This window comes from Ylistrum balloti, unplaced genomic scaffold (assembly GCF_031769215.1).
Source record: "Ylistrum balloti isolate Yb309-2 unplaced genomic scaffold, AGI_CSIRO_Ybal_v1 Utg369766, whole genome shotgun sequence".
In the NCBI taxonomy this organism is placed as follows: Eukaryota; Metazoa; Mollusca; class Bivalvia; order Pectinida; family Pectinidae; genus Ylistrum; species Ylistrum balloti.
The window spans coordinates 520,923-548,058 of NW_026781962.1; the positions used below are offsets into that span (position 1 = coordinate 520,923).

The 27,136-nt window shown below is 34.2% G+C and overlaps 1 protein-coding gene across 1 annotated transcript in view; it reads right to left on the bottom strand.

Moving 5' to 3' along the window:
* Nucleotides 1-27,136, bottom strand: part of LOC132543820 (single-minded homolog 1-like) — a 90,702-nt gene that overhangs the window by 46,608 nt on the left and 16,958 nt on the right. The window contains exon 2 of the mRNA XM_060207338.1: nucleotides 12,000-12,190. Within this exon, the coding sequence (XP_060063321.1) occupies nucleotides 12,000-12,190 (191 nt within the window). The remainder of the gene's footprint in view (nucleotides 1-11,999; nucleotides 12,191-27,136) is intronic.

Here is a 27,136-nt window from a genome sequence, read left to right on the forward strand (position 1 = left end):
TCCCCTGACACAGTTACAAAGGTGATGTGTTGTCCCCCTGGGCTTATAGTCCTGTAATAAGCCCATCCCCTGACACAGTTACAAAGGTGATGTGTTGTCCCCCTGGGCTTATAGTCCTGTAATAAGCCCATCCCCTGACTCAGTTACAAAGGTGATGTGGTGTCCCTCTGGGCTTATAGACCTGTAATAAGCCCATCCCCTGACTCTTTTACAAAGGTGATGTGTTGTCCCTCTAGGCTTACAGACCTGTAATAAGCCCATCCCCTGACTCTGTTACAAAGGTGATGTGTTGTCCCCCTGGGCTTATAGTCCTGTAATAAGACAATCCCCTGACTCTGTTACAAAGGTGATATGTTGTCCCCCTGGGCTTATGGTCCTGTAATAAGCCCATCCCCTGACTCAGTTACAAAGGTGATATGTTGTCCCCCTGGGCTTATAGTCCTGTAATAAGTCTATCCCCTGACTCTGTTACAAAGGTGATATGTTGTCCCCCTGGGCTTATGGTCCTGTAATAAGCCCATCCCCTGACTCAGTTACAAAGGTGATGTGTTATCCCCCTGGGCTTATAGTCCTGTAATAAGCCCATCCCTTGACTCTGTTACAACAGGTGTTGATGTCTAAGTTGATGATAAATACTGTAACTAGTATAATATACAAACAAAGCATTTTTCACTTTCAAAGACAAGCACAGCACACCAACCACCACATCTAAGACATCTACTTTACAGGTCCAGAAGCCTCCACTCCAAACACCAAACTAGGCTATTCTACAGCTAAGCCCACAAAGCCAGATATTGTCACATTCTAACAGCGATTGAGCCCACAAAGCCAGATATTGTCACATTCTAACAGCGATTGAGCCCACAAAGCCAGATATTGTCACATTCTAACAGCGATTGAGCCCACAAAGTCAGATATTGTCACATTCTAACAGCGATTGAGCCCACAAAGTCAGATATTGTCACATTCTAACAGCGATTGAGTCCACAAAGCCAGATATTGTCACATTCTAACAGTGATTGAGCCCACAAAGCCAGATATTGTCACATTCTAACAGTGATTGAGCCCACAAAGCCAGATATTGTCACATTCCAAAAGTCCAATCACCAATAAGACAGAAGAAGCATTTTACTTAATTTTTCCGGTATTCTTTTTCCAAAATTAATATCTTCATTATAATTCATGAAATTGTTTGAGTGAAAATCACATGACGTAATAACATCTTCTGAGTTATACTATTTTTGGATATGACTGTTGCAGGAATATGTTTATATATCTGTCTTCGTTTTTTATATGAGGATGTCTTTGTCTACATAGTGCATTGATTTAAAGGTAATTAATACAAAGACAGATAATAAAATTTAAAAAATGACCCAAAATTGGTTGATTTTGTGTAATTTTTTATCATTAACTTTCTATATGCACATTGATAAATAAAATTTATAAACAATTAAGAAGACATCGGTGAATTTTGTAGGACTCTTCTCCATAAAATCATTTGTGCCCAGAAAAAAAGAATAATTATACAAAAAAAAAAAAAAAAAAAAAAATTACAGTCAAACAAAATGATATTGTTTTACATTAAATGTAAAGATTTGTAATGTTCTCCTCCAATCATCAAAAGAACGCTATCAAATTGCAGTTGTTTTTATAGTTTTTTTTTAATGCCATCAAGATTTTTTATTTATAGACAGAAGTCCCATTCGAAATGAAAATCTCTGCATTAATTGTAATACGTGGTCTATATGATGTCCTAATTATAATTTCTACAAATAGAAATCTTTCTTGTGACATTCTGAATAAATATAGACAACAACAAAAAAAAAATTCAATTTTGTTTGTACGCATTGTCTCCTGGTAAAACAGATCCAATCATCCATGTGATTTACCAATGGTGTTCACAGCTTTATGAGGGGTGGTTAAAAGCCGGAATGGTCCATCTCAGAAACCTGAGCCACTCCTGGTTGCTTCATACAGGCCAGAAGTAATTAAAGAAATGGGTAAGCCTTTTTTGCATCAGCCCCTGCCCAACTTCCTTAAGGAAATGAAGTGTCGCCTTGACGCTGGTGTAAATAATATTCCTACATTATGGACCCATATCAAACATGGGCCATGTCTTTTCAAATGATGGCATGACGTGTGCATGCTACGCTATCATAGGAAATAATTAGCGATCAACAAAATGGGACGAGAAATGGATACATAGAAGGATTTTAATGTTTTGTGCAAGTAAATGTGTTCAATTACTAAGCTCTATTCAGAGTTGTGTGGCACATAAATGCAATTTTTCTGCCATATTTGAGTAATACTAATGTGAAGATAACATATCGCAATTGATGTACGAGAGACAGATTTAAGTATAAAGCATCGCAAATTGTGGGTACATCTTCCTGGCTCTCCCTTGTACAGATCAATCAAAACACTAAGTGGATATATATATATATATATATATATATATATGTGAATTACAGTCCTATATAAGTATACGTGTATCTAAGAGTAGATAAAAAATAACAGTATAGAAATATTTGTACCAAAATTTTTTGAGCATATAATTTTTTGTTAATCACTGATATTTAAAAAAAAACTTAATAACAATTTGGCAGAATCTTATTATGATACATGTAGTTTACAGTGTACGTAAATTTTCACTATTACAGATCAAATGACTTTTTGCGAATTTATTTTTGTAAGTCAATTTTACCTTATCTGCAAGATACTTTCATTCAGGCTTCTTACAATCTATGAATATAACACTAACAATATCTTCAAATCAAAAACTTTAATTGCTTTCCTTTAACTTTTAAATAACCCAAACTAAAACCGAATCACATCTTTATATAATTATTGTAAACCTTTTTTTAACGTGTTCATGTGTAAAAGATGATCACATTTTAAAAACAGCACAAATGATACAAAATACCCAAACATATAGGTGACTCTTGGTTTGTGACTTGGCATATCAGTCTGATCCTGATTCAGTAAAATCATTGAACCGAAACCGATCTTAACATATGAAAAATTGGAATACTTTGAGATGACTACACGAATATAAACACATCAAAAAGTAATTAGGCATTAATTGTTTAAATATTTTGGTCGTGTTGATTAAGTCCAATGTTGACATATGTCAGTACGATATCTCTCGGTCGCTGAACCATGAAAAATCAATTAGCATAAATTTATAATTAACTCATTCATGTCCTACATGAGCAGGTATTGATAGATACAGCCTTATAGTAAAGCGTATCACAATATGTCTGAAATCAGGTGTCATTAAATGTTTCTAAAATATTTAAAAATATTTTCATATACACGCACTATATTGAGTGAAACATTCGTTGAGTAGAAACTTTCGTTTATCTTGTAGCTAAATATAGACAAACTGCCAAACAAAATGTTTTACCCTTCAAATGATATCAAAGGCTTACAGAAAGCATCCCTTTGTGAACATTTCATGTTATACAGAATATAACACGTACAGAAAATCGAAAGGGAAACAGACTAATATACAGATGACCTCGGCCTGCTTTTATAATTAAGCTGAAATTATTTACTGCATAAAAGAAGAAATTGGTTACTGACAGCTGAATTCACAGGATCAAACAGAATTTGACACATCCTTAAAAGACAATTTTTTCTAGGCCTACATCTCCTTATGGTGTAGATTACGGTTTTGTTGAATATAAAACCATTTTGTTGTAACTGTGGAGTCTGAGCTCTACAAGCGATTCATGTTCAGAATAGACTAGTTTGTTCGGGGATCACTAACTACATGAACTGAGGTCCCTTAACACAGGTTCTGATTACATATGACAGTTTTTAGAGGTGGCTTCTTAACACAGGTGACCTTTTGATACATGTGGTCCTGAAAACAGGCCATCTCTTAACATAGATGGTTTCTTAACAGTTAGTCCCTGCACATAGAGAAACTCTTAACACAGGTTTTCTTGTAAAACAGGTGATCTTTAACACAGGCGGTCATTTGATGAACACAGAGAGACCCTGAACACAGCCAGTCTGTAACACAGGTGGTCTCATAATAGGTGTTCTGTTAAAGCAGAATGATCCTTAAAACAAATAGTTTCTTAATGCAGATGGTCTCTTAATGCAAAGAGACCCTTAACATAGGTGGTCTCTTAATGCAAAGAGACCCTTAACATAGGTGGTCTCTTAATGCAGAGAGACCCTTAACATATGTGGTCTCTTAATGCAGAGAGACCCTTAACATATGTGGTCTCTTAATGCAGAGAGACCCTTAACATAGGTGGTCTCTTAATGCTGAGAGACCCTAAACACAAGTGGTCTCTTAATGCTGAGAGACCCTAAACACAAGTGGTCTCTTAATGCTGGGGGAGCCTTAACACAGGTGGTCTTTTAACAAAGGTGGTCTTGTAATACAAGGGTTTTTCTTAACACAGATGGTCTGATACACAGGTGGTCTCCTAACACAGGTGGTCTGTTACACAGGTGGTCTCTTGATAAAAGTACCGTATGTTGTTGCTATGTCTCTGTATATCCATATACTATATGAACGAGACTCGGGACACAATCATTTATTAATCCCAGGTGAATTATATTTTTTGTAACTTCCTCATCAACAAAAATGTAATTGATTATCCTTAATATCTTTCTTTTTATGTGGAGTTTAGAAATTTTAATCAATGGTTTAATAACAAAATATAACTGTGATCAAAATATCAATATTATCAACAGATCAGTATTGGCAGGTGAACAGTAATCAAATTCACGAGATGTGTAAATACATTCTAGTTATTATTTTCTATGAATTATTAAATTCATTAATTAATATACAAGAGAAACATATCCCAGGTGTGCTTGCCAATGTAGTTTATTCCAGCCTTAGGGCATTGCACTCTCCTGTGTGGAAATATCAACGAGAGATTTTACAGAGATATTATAGTCAATACTACAGTGTTAATTATACAGGCAGACATACCATAATAGTTAGAAAGACATCCCCATCTGTTCTTAAAAAAATGTACTACAGAACAACAACTCAACCCAAACCTTAACACCAACTGAAAACACAAACACTTTTCAATAAAAATGACTACAGTAGTTGATAGAATGTTAAAACAATGTGCCATCATTCCTTCCCTTCCCTCCCACCCCTTCCCCCCACCCCTTCCCCCCCACCCCCTTTCCCCCACCCCCTTCCCCTCCCACCTCTTGCTGGCCAAACTTCATTATCCTCATTTCCTACCAGTGATTATAGGTCTGGTCATATCTATTTCAATTCAAAATTTCGTCTGAGTCTGTATACAGTATACCAGAAAATCTCTGAATCATTCAGATATTTTTGTAAGACAAAAATGAAATATGCGTCAAACATACATAGGAGGCAGATGAATTGCTTCTGAAATCTCTTCACCAAGTAGTACAGACTATTATTTCCAGCAAACATCTTGAGGAATAGGATCATAATTTATAACACGGCACTCGCATTAACGTATGCATTGAAGATAACAATAATTCTCTTGTATTAATTACACGGGAGAACAGCGAATCAAAGTTTTATTCTCCATATTCTGACAAGGAATTGTAAATCACTGTTTTAAGTGCTCTTAGGAAACCAGTAGCAAGCTTTTCAAAGAAGATGGGTAAAAGTGAATAGCCTTCCATTAATGAAAGGCTGAGGGGAAAGGGTTAGAAGCCCCTGCGTAATATACACACAGCGACACGATGGATAATTGATGTCCGACCAATGTAACCAAATGAAATATGATTATAATTACATAGTCTTCGTACTTAAATGCTTTCCCGTATCCCAACCTTGCAGTTATACACTGGAGAGCCTAAATACTTTTATTTCAGACCCGTTTTCTCTGGTATAGCCAGTTGGAATCGCCAGAAACCCGCTGTCATGATACTGGGCAATTCGCTGTAGCGTACGTACACACAACTAGCCTTTATCTCCTGCTATCACAGCGCTAGTGCTAAACAGGTCTCTCTCTTAACCTTATCGAAGCTCCTTTATTGTCTTATAAAATTTGAAGAGGAAAAATATCAATATTAATGCTATTCTTGGCAAGGTCTTTATATGCCACGGTGAGTAGCGAGGTCTGGAGTGCCTCAGAACAAGCCGATGTTGACTGAATGTTGTCGAGTCTCCCTCTTCAGGAAGTCACTCATAAAATGTTTAAAAGAACAAGAATGTTAAAACAGTCACTTCCTCCAAAGCCTGGCATCTTTTTCATGACTAATGCTGTAACCTTGTCTAATTACAGATACTGTTTCTCAAGTTATTCTATTGTCTTACATGGTCCGCTTTATCACAAATTTATTACAATATCAACTTCATTTTTAATGTTCAATTAAAAATCAAACTTGGAGTTAAAAACGATAATATTACGAAAATCACAGTAGATCTGACATTGCCATGGTATCCAATTTGGTTCGAAATGGACAGTAATTATTTAATATACATGTAAATAATGATTTTTATATACCATAAAAAGCCCACCTCCCTAGATTGAATCAGAGGATGTGCCTTCCATATCCCCCTCTCCTCCAGCCCCTGGGCATCCTGTACATTTAAAACAGCAAGTATCAATCAGGGATATTTTACAGAATTAATTTTTTCAACATTTGAAGAAAAAGAAATCCAAGGTAGCAGCAGCCTTGTCAACATTATAAATACAATTCGATATTTGAAGTCAAATACTAGGTCATTCTGAACATAATATTTAAATTTTTTTTATATGAAAACCGTGCATAATCAAAACTTCAAGTCTCAGAAAAATAGAGCTACCTCAATCGTTTCACCAAACAAATACTTAAATTAGTTTTAAATCAAACTAGACCTTATTAATTATGAACCCTTATTAGAAGATTTACAAATGATTTTTAATTACTAGTAAAATTTAAGAGACTTAGATGCCACCCCCTGCCCCCCCCTCCCACTTATAAATAAGGGGATTGGCAAGTGTATACAGGTGAAAATATGAAGGAAAAAGAGAACAATATAAAAGAATGAACTAAATCATGCACAAGATATGAAGCATGTTTTTAATTTGTGATGTTACAGAACGTTTGTTTCCAGAGTGAATATTATCAATAAAAAATGGTAAAGATTGATGCATGTAAAATTTAATTCATATTTCAAATTTTCAATAAAAACAAAACTCCAATAACAGATACATAATTGATTTTTTTTTAAATAATGACCTCTTTATAGAAATAACTGGATATTCTTGAAATCAATCCAACAAAATTATCTGTAAATAATTCAAAATAGAACAGGCTGATGTTATACCAGTTTCTGGCAGCACAACTAACAACACCAGAATGTGTGATTAGATTGGGCACCATCTGTGGATTTGAAGAAATAAAACGGACCATAATCGACTCCAATTAAGCTATGATATTGCTGACCCTGGCTTCCAAAACCAGGTAAATTATGGCTGAGATCAAAAGGTAATTAATGCAACGCAGTTCTACCATCTGGACAGCTTTGTTACCTGGATTTTTTTTTTCACTTGAGTTTTACCTGTGAATCTGCAATTGGATTACACAAGCCCTAAGCCCTAGTATATGTACACTTGAATCAGTGAATTCCAGATAAAAAAAAAATCAATCCATCATTTGATACAAATTATCGATTTAAAAAAAGGCTAACTCCTATTTTTACTCTATGTGTATAATGTATCATATATATTTATATCTTGGATATTACGATTATTAAAAATATTGAAATTATTTTCAAGGTATGATGACAAATTAGTCAAAATATTTTGCCGAAAAATTCCAAGCCAATTGCAAGAAACATAGCTGTCAAAAAGTGTTTAATTTTTCATATTGAATGAATGATAACTTGTCTGAATGTATTTTATTTTCATCCTTGGGTAGCACACTTAATTAGCATAATTATACATAATGATTGGAGTGCCCCATTTACACATACTGTTCAATAACATTAATTATAACAGTAAAGAATGCCGTCGCTAGCTCTGTGTAACACTCCACCCACTGGCCGTTGTATTTAAGCAATACACCTCTATACACAAAATGTTTTGTCATGTTGAAAAACATAGGAAATACTTGAAAAAGAATTCAATAATTTTCTGTCCTTATTAAATGATTTATGTTATGAAAATTAGAAATATCTTTCTGTTATTCAATCAGACAAGCAATCCATTTCTCATCATTGGCATATGAAAACTTATTTTACATGAATAAGATTAAAGTAAACAAAAACATAAGTATGTATGAATTGTTTACATGTGTACAAGTATATTTTGACATAGATATTGATTTGTGTGTTGTCTGCTACGGCCACTATGATCTACAAAACTTAACAGGCTCAAATTGACTTACATATATATCTATATGTAACTGCTTAACTATTACACTACTGTATATAACACATACCCAATTTGGTAATAAGCCCATAACTGGTAATAAGCCCACCTATTTCTTTTCCTGTTCTAAATTGAAATTATATACCATTGCTTTTTTTCATTGTCCCTCCCATGATATCCCTGACCTGTAATAAGCCCTCCCATGATATCCCTGTCCTGTAATAAGCCCTCCCATGATATCCCTGTCCTGTTATAAGCCCTCCCATAATATCCCTGTCCTGTAATAATCCCTCCCATAATATCCCTGTCCTGTAATAAGCCCTCCTATGATACCTCTGTCCTGTATTAAGCCCTCCCATGATATCCCTGTCCCGTATTAAGCCCTCCCATAATATCCCTGTCCTGTAGTAATCCCTCCCATAATATCCCTGTCCTGTATTAAGCCCTCCCATAATATCCCTGTCCTGTAATAAGCCCTCCTATGATACCTCTGTCCCGTAATAAGCCCTCCCATGATATCCCTGTCCTGTAATAAGCCCTCCTATGATACCTCTGTCCTGTAGTAATCCCTCCCATAATATCCCTGTCCTGTAATAAGCCCTCCCATGATATCCCTGTCCTGCAATAAGCCCTCCCATGATATCTCTGTCCTGTTATAAGCCAGCCACCTAATATCTTTAAAAACCCAATATATCTTGCAGAAACAATAAAGCTCATCAATTCCAAATGAACAATATTTTGCATTTTATGTTATATTTTAAACAAAGAATTCTGATTGAAATTAAAGAGTGAGAAATAAGAGGAGCTGATATTGCAGTCCGTTTTTTAGGAAGAACACTAAAACAGCAGTGTTTGACTGACAACGAAAGCTAATGATTATTGAGTATAATTACACAAGGACCCACCACTACTGCAATTATAGTGGTAATTTGGCTAGCCCTCTCCAGACTGGCTCCGTCAGGCTCCGTACCTCCACAAAACAATACTCATCATAACCCACAATGATCAAATCCGCGACAGTCACTGGGACTGCTGAGCAAGAAGCACACAGAAAGATATTGAATGTTTTCTCAAAATTAAGCAGGGAATTATATTTTCATTTATTATGATGACAGTGATTTCATCTTTTAAAGAAATTAACAATAAATCATTTTTTTTTAAATAGCACAACTTTTCCTGTTTGATTTGTGTTTTCTTCCTGGAGTGAAACATTTGATCATCGGTGACCTAAATAAAGACATCAGTGCAGTCTTATCAAAGACTGGATTTTAAGTGAAATGTGCGAGTGAAAATAAATCCTGAAATTTATAAAACATCATATCTTTGATAATTATACTATATATTAAGCACGGCAAAAATAAAAATTATAATAATAATGAAAAAATAGTTATGAAAACTTTAATTCCAGGAATTTTTCCCAGTTAATTTTGCAATTCAAATATATTGTCGAAACTGGTCCTTATACAATACTACTGTTTAGAAAAGGTAGGAAAGACAGATATTCAGTTTTTAAACAGCTGTTTAAACATCTTACAAAATTATAGAAAAAAATTGTTTTCGCTCATTATCAGGGAAACATGAACTGCTAAGCTGAAAAATATGGAAATTTGTATCTAAAAAAAAAAAAAAACAACAAATTCATCAGTACTACATGGAATATGAAAACAATGCCTGTTTATAAATAAATCAATGTCTTTAAACTTTGTCATTATCACACAAGTTTTTTTATATTCTTTTAAAAAAGTCCCCTTCCCTGCTAATTTTAACTCCTGTGTAATTTTAACCCACCTTTCTTTCGTCATACATTTAAACTAATGAAGTAATGGGGACAAGTATATCTATCATATATAGATCCTGGACTTCGGACTCCATCACAGATACATGTAAAAATTTTATTTGGAATTTTTCAAAAATTTGTAAAATGTACATTTATGTTCAATACACAATTTGATTCCTTCGTAGGAAGATGAAAAATTAAAATGTATGAAATAAAAACGTGTTATTTTGTTCCTTAACATAAAAAGTTGTCTGTAATGTGCAATATATTTCTTTACTGATAACAATGCTGAAAACCAGTCATTCAATCACATGACATCTAATCTTGTTTTGATTTCAAGGATGAAAAAAAAATTCTTTTTAAAGTTAGGATGCACACGAAATCTATATATATATATATATACATGTTTTGACGGCCTCGTCAGTGACAGGAGACTCGACAATATTCTAACATTCTTCGTCACGGAAACACGGAACTTCCGCACTGCATGGTGTGCATGTCTGGGGGTGTCAGCACAGGTCTTACGTGCATGCAACACATTAATTGAACTTTGTCTCTTCACAAGAAAATCATTCAACAGGGTTAAATCGTAAACGAAATGCAAGTAAACATTGCAAGGAAGATATCTTTTGCATGTCTAGAGCAAATTCAAACTTAAGTCTGGCTCGTGGAAAACCATGTTGATCTAAGTTATAGATGCGTTTGCCTGGAAATAAGGACTACTTTTCGGCGTGAAATTGTGTTTAACGACATTTGTATACGTATACAACGCATACATGATACTGTTATTATATACAGGAAAGGGTTTCAAACACTTTAACGCATTACAGATTTTCTCTCTCTAATTCTCAATAATTCCCATCCCCCCTCCCCTCGCCACCTTACCACCTTCACAATATCCATTGCCATAACAGTTATAAATGTCATTTAAATTCTAAGAAAGGCTTATCTTTAACCATTAACAGGAATTCTCACTAATTTGCTCAAAAGAAACATCTGTTACATTTGCCAAATTTCCTTCTACATAAATCAATTGCATATCATTCTACTAAACCTAGATAAAATTTTCTGTCGAGCCCTACAAAGGTATCTTCATGTATAAGGCCTATTGAGCACTTGACAATATCACATATTTATGAAACAACCTTTAACTCAATGACCTTTGTTGCCCATTTGCTTGATTTTACCAAAAATCATTCAAAACCTCATTTTCTTAGATGTTAGTCTAAGTTTCGATATTTTCAATTTGTCTCAGGAAGGCTTTTAGCTTACACTTTTGTCCTTCAAATAACTCATACAAGACTTATTTTGGGGTTCAAATCAAGTCTTTTTAGAAAACCTTCAAATTGCAATTTTGTCAAACAAGACCTTTTCAAGAGACCTCCAAATTGGTATTTTGTCAAATATTAGACCTTTAAAAAAGACTTTCCAATCACGTATGTCAAACAAGATGTTTTCAACAAATCATATCAATTGCTATTCCGTCAAACAAGACCTTTTCAGCAGACTTCAATTTCCTACGTTGTCAAAACCACTCTCTTAACAAAAATTTTAAAACATTTTTTAACAGTTTAAATTTTCACTTTTTTTTAATATCAAAACCTTGATACAGAAGGGATTTATTTTTTCATGGAAATGATCAAATGATTTTGTGTTTTCTTCACTGATCTGATTTTCATGAATTCAATATTCCAGCCTCGTAAATAGTGAAACTGACATAAAAATTCTTTGTAATAAGTGACAATGTATATTGCCATCATCTCAAATGAAGAAGCTATGTTTTCTCCAAAATGATGGAGAGATTGAAGGAGAGTAACATTAAAGAACTTGTATATACAGATTACAGGGTACCATTGATGAGGTAAATGTGAGTGTGACATGAATACATCAGGACTTACCTTGAAAATAGCTCTTGGTCCTGAGATAGCTTACAGCAAGACGAAGAATAGAGAGTTTGTCAAGTTTTGATATAACACTTTGCTCAAATGGCAATAAACTGGCAAGATGGTCAAGTTCCCCATTCAGTCTTTCCCTGTGTCGTTTGCTGGGGTTACTTTTAGGGGGGTGGTCCTTTACAGGAGTTTTCACACTGAAAAAAAAACCGTAAAATATATGATATTACATGTAATAATATACACTTCAAGATTTTCAATGTGTTACTTTCCTGACAACTCTTTAAGCCTGTTGCCTCTCTTGAAGAAAGTTTCCTCATTTTTAAAAGATCAAAAAGCATGTGCTCACTATACAGAAATATATACATTAGTTTGCTGATGATGTTTACACAAATGGTCCTTATACTCAGGTCAAAAAAAGTTAATCAGTGGCCCTTATAAACAGGTTTCTTAATCATCCTTATAGGTTAAAACAAAAGTCCACACAAAGGTTCTTATACAAAGGTTTAAAGAAAAGTTCAACCGTTGGCCATGTACAGATGTAAACAAATGATCAGTTGTTCCTTTGACAGTAAATACAGGTTCATTAGAAAGTTCCCTAGTGGTCCTAAAGTATACATTAAGAGTATGATTTATTTGAGGTCATAATACTCAAAATCTGATAAATTCCTGCTTATGTATCTTATGTATATTGATAGAAAGGGTCAGCAGTGGTCCTTATACACAGGTTCCTAGGCAGAGTCACTAGTAGTCCTTATGCACAGGTTTATAGAGAGTTACCAGTGGTCCTTATACACAGGTTTATAGACAGAGTCACATGTGGTCCTTACACATGGATTCAAAGATAGGTTCACCCGTGGTCCTTATACACATTATAGAAAAAACAATAAGTGTTCCTTATACACAGATTCAATGGAAGGTTCACCAGGTGCTTTTATACACAGGCTTAAAGAAATCTCAATCACTTAATCCTTGTGTACATTTTCAAAAAATATCAACGGTGGTCCTTATACACAGGTTTATCAAGAAAACTTTACATTATAGAGCAAACTCCTCTTTCACCAACACAGAAGGATTACGCACCTCACATCTTTCCGATCCTCCATATCAAATCTGATGAGGAACTGAAGCTCAACATTGTCCATTTCCATATTGGAGGCCAATGTAGCAGTTTTTGTTTCACTGACAACATCCTAGGAGTTGATAATGTATCTGTGTAATCAGATTTTTGTTACACCTGTTTTATAATTATCCCATCTAACGACACATGTACACCATTTTTATTGTAATTAATACTAAACCTGTTTTACCATTCTCATCCTAATTAATGTTTTACCTGCTTATAACCATCATCCTAAATTATGCTACACCTTCAGGGCTATATACCATACTTTTCCTAATAACCAACACTACACCTTCAGGGCTATATACCATACTTTTCCTAATAACCAACACTTCAACTTCAAGGCTATATACCATATTTTTCCTAATAACCAACACTACATCTTCAGGGCTATATACCATATTTTCCTAATAACCAACACTACATCTTCAGGGCTATATACCATATTTTCCTAATAACCAACACTACATCTTCAGGGCTATATACCATATTTTTCCTAATAACCAACACTACATCTTCAGGGCTATATACCATATTTTTCCTAATAACCAACACTACATCTTCAGGGCTATATACCATATTTTCCTAATAACCAACACTACATCTTCAGGGCTATATACCATATTTTCCTAATAACCAACACTACACCTTCAGGGCTATATACCATATTTTCCTAATAACCAACACTACACCTTCAGGGCTATATACCATATTTTCCTAATAACCAACACTACATCTTCAGGGCTATATACCATATTTTCCTAATAACCAACACTTCATCTTCAGATCTATATACCATATTTTCCTAATAACCAACACTACACCTGTTGGCCCATATTTAATGAACCTTACAAATTGTTTAATAGAATTACAAAGTAATGCTATCATTTCCTTGTCCTGTAATAAGCCCATCCCTTCAGATTTATTGTATAAGGTGGTATTTTGTTGCCCTTTCTCCCATAGTTTATCTGAGGGTAGCTATAGTTTGTATGTAAATGTACATATCATTTAGTCAGTTTCCTTTTCCCTTGATTTCTATGAGAGCCATTTCTACCTACCTTCTGTGACATTCATAACACTATGAATGTAAATTACTACCAGGTTTCTTATCAGAACAAAGCGGTAGTATGGTACAGGTATGAATAAAAAGCCCCAGATACATCACAACCCTATTATCTTGTAAACCAACTGAGCTTCAGTAAATAACCAGTGTTTGTCAACAAATCTGCTTATCTTTAATTGGCATATGTGTTACATATTTCATAAGGCTTTCTGGTGCTATAGTACTCTACACAGCATAAACTGATCTTCCTAGAACATATTTATTCATAGCCATCAGGTATTGTGTGTGTAGGGTCAGTGTTTTAAATAACATGAACTCTAATATTGTATCAAATATTCATGATAAATACAATTAGAAATAGCATATGTGTTATAGGTGATAATGGACAGTTAATAATACATTATCATAATATGATTATTCATTTCCTCTGAAACAACTCCAAACAGGAATCTCAAACAAAACCCCACTTTTTCACAAAAATTACAGTAATATTTGATAACAAGAAGAACAAAAAAAAAAAAAAACCACAGAGAAAAAAAGGGAGAAAAATGGCAATAATAAACAGGATTACCCGATACTTAGAAGATATAAACATAATTTGCATATGGTATTTAATTTATGGTAAATAGAAATGGTGAAATATGTTTATAAATGAAAGTCACCTGTTGAAAAAGGTGATCTGCTTATCTAGGTCACCTACCTATAAAGGTCACCTATTTATCTGAGTCATCTGCTTATCTAGGTGACCTGCTTATCTAGGTGACCTGCCTATAAAGGATATCTGTTTATCTAGGTGACCTGCATATAAAGGTTATATGCTTATCTAGGTGACATGCCTATAAAGGATATCTGCTTATCTAGGTGACCTGCCTATAAAGATTATCTGCTTATCTAGGTGACCTGCCTATAAAGGTTATCTGCTTATCTAGGTGACCTGCCTATAAAGGTTATCTGCTTATCTAGGTGACCTGCCTATAAAGGTTATCTGCTTATCTAGGTCACCTGCCTATAAAGGCCCAATGTTCTTTTTTGAAAAAAAAAACTATCTTTATCAAAAAAAAGAAAGACATTTCCTTTTGATAACTATAACTCCTAAGGAATATTTTTATGATGTGATACTGGCCCTTAACAAGGTAGACATTTCCATTTTGATAGATGGTGCATTGTTAACTTAATGACAACATTTTTGTAAAAAAAAGATGGCAATGTGTAAAGTTTGGTTGATATATTTGCATATTTTTTGTCAGTTCCCTTTTAGGTGACTTTCAGTTCTAAACAAACAAACAAACAAACAAATGAATAACCAAAGACACAAGATTCATTGTACAGCATGATTTAAAGAAAGAAAGATGGTTGAATAATTAAAATCTGTCATTTAGTAATTTATCGTTTATCTTTTCCTGGTCCTCTTGTTATACAGGTACGGTGTGATTAACTGTTCTCGAATTTGATTGTTATGATACATACATTTTCAATAGCTAATGTTAAATGATAGCAGAAATCTCAACAACGATATCAAGATTTATTAAGGATTTATATTATATCATAGAAAAGTTGGGATTCTATAATTTACCAATACAGACAAAAAACTCATTTTTCTATCAAAAACTATCTATTTCCCCCCAAAAAATCTAAATTCAAGAGGACTTCCATCATTGACATAGCTCATAAATAACACAGCATTTAAAAAGATTCCAACATATCGAAAAAATATCAAATTGTGAGTTTTTAGTGCCATGAAGTGCAAGAGTCTGGCAGACATTTTTCTGCGGACCATAGTTATGTGTCATAATTGACAGAGGCACGCAATAGAAAGACAATCTTTAGAATTCTAGAAAAAAATTATCCATACTCTCTCAGTTAAACTGTATACTATACAACTCAATACATATGTATGACCTATTATAGGTTTTTTTTTTTTACATCAAATATCCCATTCCTTTGAGACGAGGATTGGAGTTTCTTGCTTAACTTAGACAAAATGCAATGTTTTTTTCATGAGCATTTTCCAAAATTTACAGCAAGCTGTTATAGTCTATACAAACAAAAATGAAAAATACAGTTATTTTTATATAAAAATCCTTTTATATCATTTCTGGGTGTACATATCAGTCAGTTTTGTTTCTTGGAATCGATGAGAAATCATCAATATGGTTTGATGTATTTTAATGAATTAAGTAGTATATGTTTCAAAGAAAAATTAAAAAAAAAAAAAAATAAAAAATGTATAAAAAAAAAAATTTAATTTCAATATTCTTCTTGTATAAAATTAAACCAAAACTGAAAAAATTGAAAAAAAAAAAAAAAAAATAATAGAATATATCCCTTTTTCATCCAATAGCTATTTTCTATTGTGTTGCAGAGAAAAAAAAATAACCAAAAAAACTGAGGAAGTTTCTTTGTAAAACTGAAATTTTCCACCAGATACCTGACAGACCGGGGTGCTATCAGAGAGTTAACTTGATGTAAACAGTTCCTAATGATGATGAGTCTGTAACACCAATTCAATGGCCTCTTGAGTCTTGAGGACGGGACAAGTAGATTGCTCTAGAAATCCTTGAGTCCTTTATCTAGTGGCTAACAACCCTTCAAACAGAATTTATAATAACGCTGTTTCTATAGGATGGCGTGCACGGCACACGATCATCACGTGCACCAGACGACACCTAAGGTGGCTGAACCATCAAATCGGGGTTTTATGTGAGAAACTAAGGCACACAAATATACTAATTTGTAAAAGAAATCATAAATAAATAAATGAAATGTTATAAGTTTTTAAAGAAATAAATTATATATTGTTATCAATTAAAATGATATATAAAGATGAATGACTGTATTTCAGAAACAAATTTATTATTATGAAATCAAGATATCAATTAATGAATAAATTACAATAATAATTTGATACGATAAATGAATATTGTTGAATTCAATAACCCAATATATAAAAACAAAAAACTGAGATATGACATTGCAGAATTTGTTCAGTTGATAAGATTTGCAATGGACACGAAAATTCCCAACTTCGACATCCAGAGAATTGGATGACATGGAGGTCATAAGTGTAATCTACCCTGTAAGCTTTTCTAAAAGGTCCTCAAAAATCCAAGTTCCAACTATTATTCCTTAATATGGGGATCTTCAAAATGTCCCAACCTTGACATCTTCTGAAAGTCCCATACTTTTCTCTCTAATACCAGACCCACAGATATTATCAAAGTCCCAATCTAGATATCTGATGAAAGTCCCACACTGTTCTTTCTTACATTGGACCCTCAAATCCTATCAAAGTCCCAATCTAGATAACTGATGAAAGTCCCACACTGTTCTCTCTTACACCAGACCCTCAAATCCTATCAAAGTCCCAATCTAGATATCTGATGAAAGTCCCACACTGTTCTCCCTTACACCAGACCCTCAAATCCTATCATAGTCCGAATCTAGATATCTGATGAAAGTCCCACACTGTTCTCGCTTACACCAGACCCTCAAATCCTATCAAAGTCCCAATCTAGATATCTGATGAAAGTCCCACACTGTTCTCGCTTACACCAGACCCTCAAATCCTATCATAGTCCGAATCTAGACATCTAATCAAAGTCCCACACTGTTCTCTCTTACACAAGACCCTCAAATCCTATCATAGTCCGAATCTAGATATCTGATGAAATTCCCACACTGTTCTCTCTTACACCAGACCCTCAAATCCTATCATAGTCCGAATCTAGATATCTGTTGAAAGTCCCACACTGTTCTCTCTTACATCGGACCCTCAAATCCTATCAAAGTCCCAATCTAGATATCTGTTGAAAGTCCCACACTATTCTCTCTTACACCAGACCCTCAAATCCTATCAAAGTCCAAATCTAGATATCTGTTGAAAGTCCCACACTGTTCTCTCTTACACCAGACCCTTAAATCCTATCAAAGTCCCAATCTAGACATCTGATGAAAGTCCCACACTATTCTCCCTCTAAATACTTCACCCTCAAAATCCCCATAATGTCCCAATCTTGTCAATCCCTTTATTCTAGGACACTTTGAGACTTTTAGAAGAGACACAACCTAACATCTATTTTCATTTTTATATCTATTGGTAAAAGTTTTTACACAGGAGGTTGGTTTCCAACTATAAGCTGTGATATGAGACCTTTCTTTCATGTCACACTCTTCTCTCACACTACAGAGTAATACACTAATAGTCTTAATTCAAATATTCAATGATTACGGCCCAGCTCTACTAAATAACAGTTCTGTACCACCATGATATCAAATAAATTTCTCCATTGTTGTGTCGGAGATCAAGATTCAACGGCCCGTGAAAAACGGGCAATGCTACCGTATGGTGGAATTAGGGAGCACAAGAGACCCAGATGACATTTGGGTGTGTGTTGTCCTCTGGGATTCTCTCATTGTCATCACATAATTGGCATGTCGAAAACAAATTAACCTCTCGTTACAAGACTTGGTCAAACTATGATTGTCCCGGCCAACAAACTGCGGCCCCCAAACGCCTCATCACATCTGTTACTGGGATGTACGGATAGAACAGCTCCATGTATGCTAATATTATATGACAAAGATCATTGAACCTCGACTTTGTCATTTTAGTGTATTTCATTTCAATTCTTTGGGTTTTAGATTGACATTTGAAAATATTTAACAAAAACACTGAAGAGATGTGACTTGTTCCATCGAGAATTTCAACCTCTCTTTATAGCCCCTTCAATTCCGCACAAGTCAAACAAACACGTCCTTCTGTAAACATCAAGGTCTGTCAAGTTTTACAAATGATTAAAACACTATAACAGATTTGTTTTTCTAGTTTCATGGTATTCTTTATTTTTTCCTTCTTTTTTTATTAATTGAAAAAAAAAAATATCCTTTGTGAAAATGATGACGATTTGTTTAAACACACAACATTGATGTCATGATGAAATTACTGCTATACCTTTCAATAAAATACTGTATAAACATTAAATTTTGTGGAGAATTTATTTTCAGTGATTTTGTGATACTCAATAAACGAATTCATATGTATATGAACTTTTTTAAATAAGAACAAGTAGATTCATTCAGTTTTATGTATCCATGAAAACAAGGTTCCACGAAAATGACATTTTTTTGGAAAGCCACAATAATTGAGCCCCACGATTATATCACGTTTTACTGAATGTAATTTATCAGTCGGGTGATGAAATGAAGAACAAACTGAACAGTAACACCGATGTTACGAAAGATTTATAATTCACGCTTTGTTACATGTCCTGCACATGAGCTTATTCATAATCAATTGTTTATTCTACAAAATGAATTATCTACATTATACATTAAGCGTAGAATTTTGTCGTCAACTCTTTCTTGTTGTAGTGCTTAATGATCCATTCACTTGTACAAAACTCATCAACCTTAACCCCGACATCCACTCCATTTTCATTCCATTAATTTCCAAAGCATCCTGAAACTATTTTCAAATCACCTTTTATCATATGGATTATTTTGTGGTGGTTGTTTTCCTATTGACTTAAATCGCTATTGCAGAAAATTTTACATTGAATATATGATTGTAACGGTGTCGTCAGCTATCCTGAAGCCCTTCAAATTGACGTGGACCCTGAAAACACTTGTTCACCAGCTACTCATGTATAACAAATGATAAATAAATAATTTTAATTCGATTTCATCCCCGAAGGATGTTATTTGTCGAGGAATAAAGCAAATGTAAATAGAATGTTTTTTATCTCTGTAAACCAGCTAGTATCGCAAGAGGTTTCTCATTTCCAGATAATACTATTTATTTGCATACAGACATTGTGTTTTCTACCTCAGTGCCATCAGTACAAGCTTTGGCTGATGGGAAGCTCTTACAAATATCAAAGATTACAAATGTTGTCCTTAATTCCATGTCCGTTCACAAAACTATTCAAGCTTAATTCATTATTTAACATCTATTCTTGTAAAGTTTTCCGCTTCAAAAGTCAGGGATGTGTATCGACAAAGAAAAGAGGGAATCAGGAGTCGTGTTTTTCAATCTTTATTGGATTTGTAACACTGAAGTATTAGCACTAATATGATTCACATTATTGAATTAGCGACGATAAAACACAATTCCGTGATCTGTTCTCTCTGGTTCCGCCGCACAAATAACAGGCATAATTTATGATAAAATTTATAATCGGGCGTGTTGTAAAATATGTAAAGATAACGTTAGCATGTAATAGATTTGATCCCGATAGCCTCAACTATCAACCGTAGAACATGGCGAGTTGACGGGAATCGCACTCCCAGATTGTGTTCAATATCGCCTATCATTTAAACAGAAAAGATTGGCAAGCCCTCCCTGTGATGTGATATGGCTACATCAAGCCTTTCCTCAATCATTTGCCTCCTGTTAAATGAAAACCCAGATGCTTATAATTTCATTTGAGACTTGTGAAATTGCCCTTGGCTATGTATCAGTTAAAATGATCAAACACTGTTTTTTATAGACAACAGACAAGAGCTCCATAGCACCATCGTAATCAAGTTTTGTAGCATTAACGTCAAGTTCTATGCCAATGTTGTAATTTCATACTCAACTTATTGTTCGCTGACATGCAGCGTATCACAGACCTGAGATATCAAGGACGTTCAGCTCTATGACGCGTGCCGCCATGGTGCTTGGGGAACACGTGACACGTGGTATATCTCGGAATCCCTGCTTTATTTTTTCCTTAACATAAACCTTTAATCATTTGATTGCTATGTCTTTGCTGCCCAAATAACACTTAGCTAATAAACAATTGTGTTTTTCCATGTAGTCTGGATTTCGTAACTCTGTCTGGCTGATAAAACCTTATTGAATTATTTTATCCGGAAAAATGATGACATTAAGAGATGGAGAAAAAGTCTGCACGCATGTTTAGATAAATCACAGCAATCTTAAATTTATATATACCTAGTAAAATCATAATCTCCTATGCAACATTAATATACAAAAAAATTAAGTTAAACAACTCAAAAAACTTTATAGAATCGTAAAGGTTTTGACTCTGAGTAAGATTAAGGATTTCAGGAAAAAGGAAATAATACAGAGCTGATTATGATAATTGCATAATCCAGATTTGAAACGTTTCAATTTGGCCACCAAAAAGGATTTGAAAAGACCAAAGTCTGAATTTTCTTATTTTGAAATTTCCATCTGATAAGATACAATGTAATTTTGTAGGACTGAAAATGTTGATTACTAGAATAATTGAATGTTCCCATAAAACAATCTAAAAGTCGTTGTCACAATTGCCCATAACCCCTATAGTACCCATCAAAATCGCACTTTGGTCATTCTGTCGCGCGTACTTCATGTAACATTTGCAAACTTGTGTAAATGAAAGATTAATCTGCGGTCATTTCCTGCGAAAATGGCCATAGTGCCCGAACAGAAAATCTACTCAGAGAACAAGAAAACAGAAAAATGATCATAAATATTCATATAATTCTCACATAGGAGGAAACATTTAGACAAGTCCATTACTACAAGTCACTGACTTCAGTAACTGGTCAATCAAGATGCAGGTATTTATACGAATTAGGGGCCGACACGGCCAGAGATCGACTCGCGGACAACGGATACGCAGCAATTAAACCTCACACATTTTTCAGCGAGAGCCATTCCCCAGAATGTCCCTAAATGCTGTTGCTAAAACTGGAGGATAAGACAAAGTATACGGGCGGCTATGTCCAGACAACACTTTCAACAGAGGTGTCTAGCTCTTCTGATGATATTCACAAAGCAATGAGTGCGATATAACAATTTTAAAATAACTAACACTTACAAGTGTTGAACTAAATATCAGAGTGCAAATTGACAATTGGACTTCTGTGTATGTATTCAGCTTAATTCATTCCCAATTCATTTAAAAAGAAAAAAAAAATATATATATATATATATATCCTCCATATTCATTACTTTTTTATTTAATCATCCATAAAAACTTGGTGTTTTAACATGGTCAATAACAGTATGTATCTTAAGATAAGATAAATTGAATATTTTTGACTTTATTTAAAATGAAGTCGAAAACTATCTTTATACCTTCTGTCATAAATCTGTTGTGAAATTAAAATTGCCAAATATGGGTAACTTGATGAAAAATAATGCCATCTTTTTTTTTTTCAAACTTTTGTGAGATTTACATACTGGTAATAACAGCTATCTATAACAGATAATCTATTTCTTTTCCAGGCATTTAATACATGCTGGAAGTAAGATATTTTAACAGCGATAAGAAGTTAAAATAAAAAAAAATAATATATTAGAAAAAGAGATTTATGATTCACATGTTTTTGTTGGTTTTATTTTTGTTTTTTTTCTGATTTTTTTTATTAAGAGGAACTAAAATTCTCAGGTGAGTGATATAGATAACATGACCTGAAAATTTTGTGGTTTTGAACCATAACAAGGACGGGGAAAAGTCTTTATGGAAGAGCCACCCCTTCGAGTACAAGCGAATCAACCAATCTGTGGCTACATGTTTGAATTAAAAACGTTCTCATCACAGGGTAATGAATTGGTTAATTTTCCTTAGGAGAAAAACCACTCATTTGTCACCCGTAATAGCTAAGGAAACAGATCCCCAAAACTCACTAAGATTTCTACTTTGTGTTTAGAGATCAATCAAATACTCATTGTCACCCGTATTTTCAAGTACAAAGATTTTTACTTGAATTCTTTGCCCAGCCTCTGAATCGCAATCTCATGACACCAGTCAGATGAGAGGTAAAGTTATATTACGTAATGCAATTCGGCACGCCACTCCCATAAATTCTCGTTTCCATCCTTCCAAGGGGATGGCGCATTTAAATGATACAAATACCACGGCCAAGTTAAAATGTCACACTCTCATTTGAAAATATTCCTGCCTTCAACGATTGGGGCAAAGGTTTTCATAAAAATTTATTTTACAAGAAACAGTTTGAATGCAAAACACATTTTTCTTCATTTCTTATGTTTTTTTCATTCTTTCTCAGGTTAGGGAACATTAACATTTTTTCTAAGGAGATATATTTTCATCTTCCATCTTTACACAGATATATTGACATATACTGGAGTTGAATGTATATAAATAAATTTCAATTAGCTAAAATCCATTTTTCTTTGTTTAAAAACCAGTTACTTTGGTAGGTGTTAAGCTCACTTGCACTCAAATCCTTAGGCAAAGAAATCATGTCATTTATTCAAATATTGCATCCTTAAAAAATATTAGTCACATCATGGAATCAGCCAATCAAAATGAAGAGAATAATTTCTTCGGTTAAGTTATTTTGTCTCAATGCAAATTTTTAGCAATGAAATATCCCTGGAAATTCATCACTATTTTTAAAAACTTATTTGTGTGTGGAGTGGAAAGTACATTCAAACTTTCAACTTAGGTCAATGTATCATAAATGGTACATGTCCATATTCCGTAAACCTCTGATTTGTGCGGGAAAAAAAGAGGAATGAAAGATTTTTTTGAATGGTAATTTTTAAACAGACTTTCTTTTAGGATTTTAAATGAAATACATGAAAAAAAACCCGAAAAAAACAAAACATAATCACGCCAAGAAATTTTATGAAATACTACCTGACCAACACGTGTCGATCAGATGACAGTGTCAATGGGGGGGCTTGACCCATAGTGACCATCCTTCATGAATATAAAGACTATTGATGTGACAGGACTCTCCTCTTCCATCACACAGCCAGAACCAGTCCCAATTGAGATTGATTGCCATCATATAGATGAAAATGCCTCAGATTGACCACAACCTCGACCACACAAATGACCACTGAGCCCAAGTTTGACCAACAATCATAATAAAATGGCAGTATTCTTTCATCCATCATACTTCTGACTGGTTTTTGAAACATGTTATTATATCACTTCTATAGTTCCTAGTTGAAATGTTTCCATGGAGACTTCAATATTTCATGAAAAATTCCATGGAAAACATATAGAAATTTTAACTGGAAATTCTGTTGAATTTTTTAAACCTTTCCTTCTGAAATTATATTATTTTACACTTTTAAACTACAGTATCTGTTTTGACTGTTTTAAAGAGAAGGGAATTCAATGGGATCAAGGAGAATTCTTCTTCTCAAAGTTTTAACACGAAATACCAAAGGTTATTGTAAAATCATTTATTTCTGTGGGGCTAAAATTTCATGATTTTTCGAAAAAATAAAATTTTCATTGCAATCTGATTTCAAGGATAATTCTTGCATACAAAATCTATTAGGAATGTAATCCTTGTCAGGTTTTATCTATTTACCATTTCACGGACGTGTGAATTTGATTTTTTTTCCAAGTAAAACCAATTTTCATGATGTAATACTTACCATAACTTATTCTCCTTAAAGTTATGGTAATTATTACTGAAATGAAATCATGGATTCAGAGTTAAGCATGAGATCAATGAAAATAAAACTCTCACCAAAAAAAAAATTGAGATCAATGAAAATAAAACTCTCACCAAAAAAAATTTCAACTTTATAAACAATCCTGAATTCAATCATTATGTAGATAATATTTTAAAGGTGTGTAAAGGGAGCTTGAAAGGAGGACAATTTGTTGGTGACTTTGAAAGCTAGGGCATTGATGGTCCATCTTGACCTCAGTGACATGTGTCAGGCAGCTAGCTGGTAGCTGACCGTTTAAATGACCATTTGTTAATGATGATATCTCCAGAATTGACAATAACAATCTGACCTCATGTTTATACTTTTATTTGACCTTTGTAATAACTTTCTTTTTATAAAACTCGGATTGCAGTTCACTCCGCCTCTTTTATTCAATCCTATCATCATATATATCCGCGATGTCGTCCCTCGGGGTCAACAAGTGCGAGACAACCATGGTTCATGTATGGGTGGACGGTAAAACCAGCGAAGCTTTCCCTAAACCTTTGATATTAACCTGAAATAAACACGGACCATCAGTCGGGGCGTGCACAGTACGTTCACCACCATATTTAGGGACGTCTTCCTTGTTAATTTGATGGTAACTACAAATTTAAAAGTGATAAAGACGTGATTTAAATCCGAGGTATGCTTGGGAGGAGTATGGAAACTACACAGCAGAAACTTTTACCCTGCTGCAGTCGACAATAAACCAAAAACCTGCTCCCATTCTACACATAATATAGTCACAATGACTACCAGTCAAACGCACATTAAACCACCAAGTCTCTGTAGCAAAAATACGTCCTGTTGTCATGGTAATAAAACGTGGATCAGAATTTAAACAATGCTTTTAATTACCAACGTTTCTCTTTTAGCGCTAATTTGATCAAATCGGCATTTCACAAAAGGCAGATCTGAGCATAAAATATGTTCTCTGAAGAATGTTGTAAAAATGGGACAGCACCAAATACATACTTGTTTTAGCTGTGTAATCGTATTTTTGCACTTTTCGCTCGAAAGGTTTTGCACTAAAACATCACTGTGCTTTTTGCTATGTCTATATCATATTTATGTGACAACTCTTACCGAAGCACCCATTCATCATTGCATAGATTTGTTGAAAAAGTAAATGCACTAACATTTGTCCGCACAAAGTTAAGTACATTTTCTATGAATACTGTTTTGCACACAAATGTTGTATCATTTGGTGAATATTAACACATTACACTATGATGAATTGTACACATCGATATTAGCAGACCACCTAAGACAAAAATTCTGTTTAATATAAAATAACTGATGTCATCTAAAGCCAAGATGGTAGTAATAGTGTCTTTAAATGGGCTTCTTATCTCAAAATTACAAAAGCAGCAATGTTACTATCTTTTCTCCATAAATGATATAGAATTTGGAATAAGCTCTAAACTCCTTATTTGCTATGACGAGGACTATACAATCAGTATTAAATAATGAAAAAAAGAATATGGAGCCAACTCTGACTCAAAGTCAGGGGGTGGGCTTATTACAGGATAATGATATTAGAGGACCAACACATCTCTTGACTCAAAGTCAGGGGGTGGGCTTATTACAGGACAATGTTATTAGAGGGTCAACACATCTCTTGACTCAAAGTCAGGGGGTGGGCTTAATACAGGATAATGATATTAGAGGACCAACACATCTCTTGACTTAAAGTCAGGGGGTGGGCTTATTACAGGACAATATTAGAGGACCAACACATCTCTTGACTTAAAGTCAGGGGGTGGGCTTATTACAGGACAATATTAGAGGGCCAACACATCTCTTGACTTAAAGTCAGGGGTTGGGCTTATTACAGGACAATGATATTTGGTGTTAGCTCGTATTACCTCTGGCTCACAGTCTATGAAAGGGCTAATAACAGGACAAATAGCATATTGGGAACTGTCTTTTGGAAGAGTGAAGGATTTTAAGTGGATGAAGAAGTTTGGAATCTTTTCTGTGTTCCACATCCAATGGAATCACTTCTCCCCGTCCCTCGCTCCCTTCAAACTAACTTCCCCTTTTGACGTCTGTGGTACCTGATACATAACTGTGGTCAGTGTCCCAGAAGGTCATGACAAAGGTAAAAATTCAACGACACTGTGGGATTGAGTACCTCTGTCCATTTTCCAACAAACCTGAGTCGTGCCTTTCACTCTTAAATAATTCTTTTTGATTCATATCATTGGTAATTTTATATCAAAATTGGTTACAATCCATCAATGTTGTGCTGTTAATTGTTCTGTCCTTCTGTAACGTTGCGTTAAGGCTGACGATCTGACAGATGTCAGTTAAACATTGACTGATAGGCTTCAACTTCCTCCCCCTATATGTTTTAAAAACCTTCAAAACAAGAGAGTTCAGATTTTCAAAAAAATTTTTTTACCTAAAATTACCTTTCCTCTTTAAAGCGTAAACTAAGAATTCACAGCGTATCTATATACACCCAGGAAAGGCATACATTCAATAGTTTGACATTCTTGGTGTTCAATTTACCATGAGCCAAGGTTTAACTA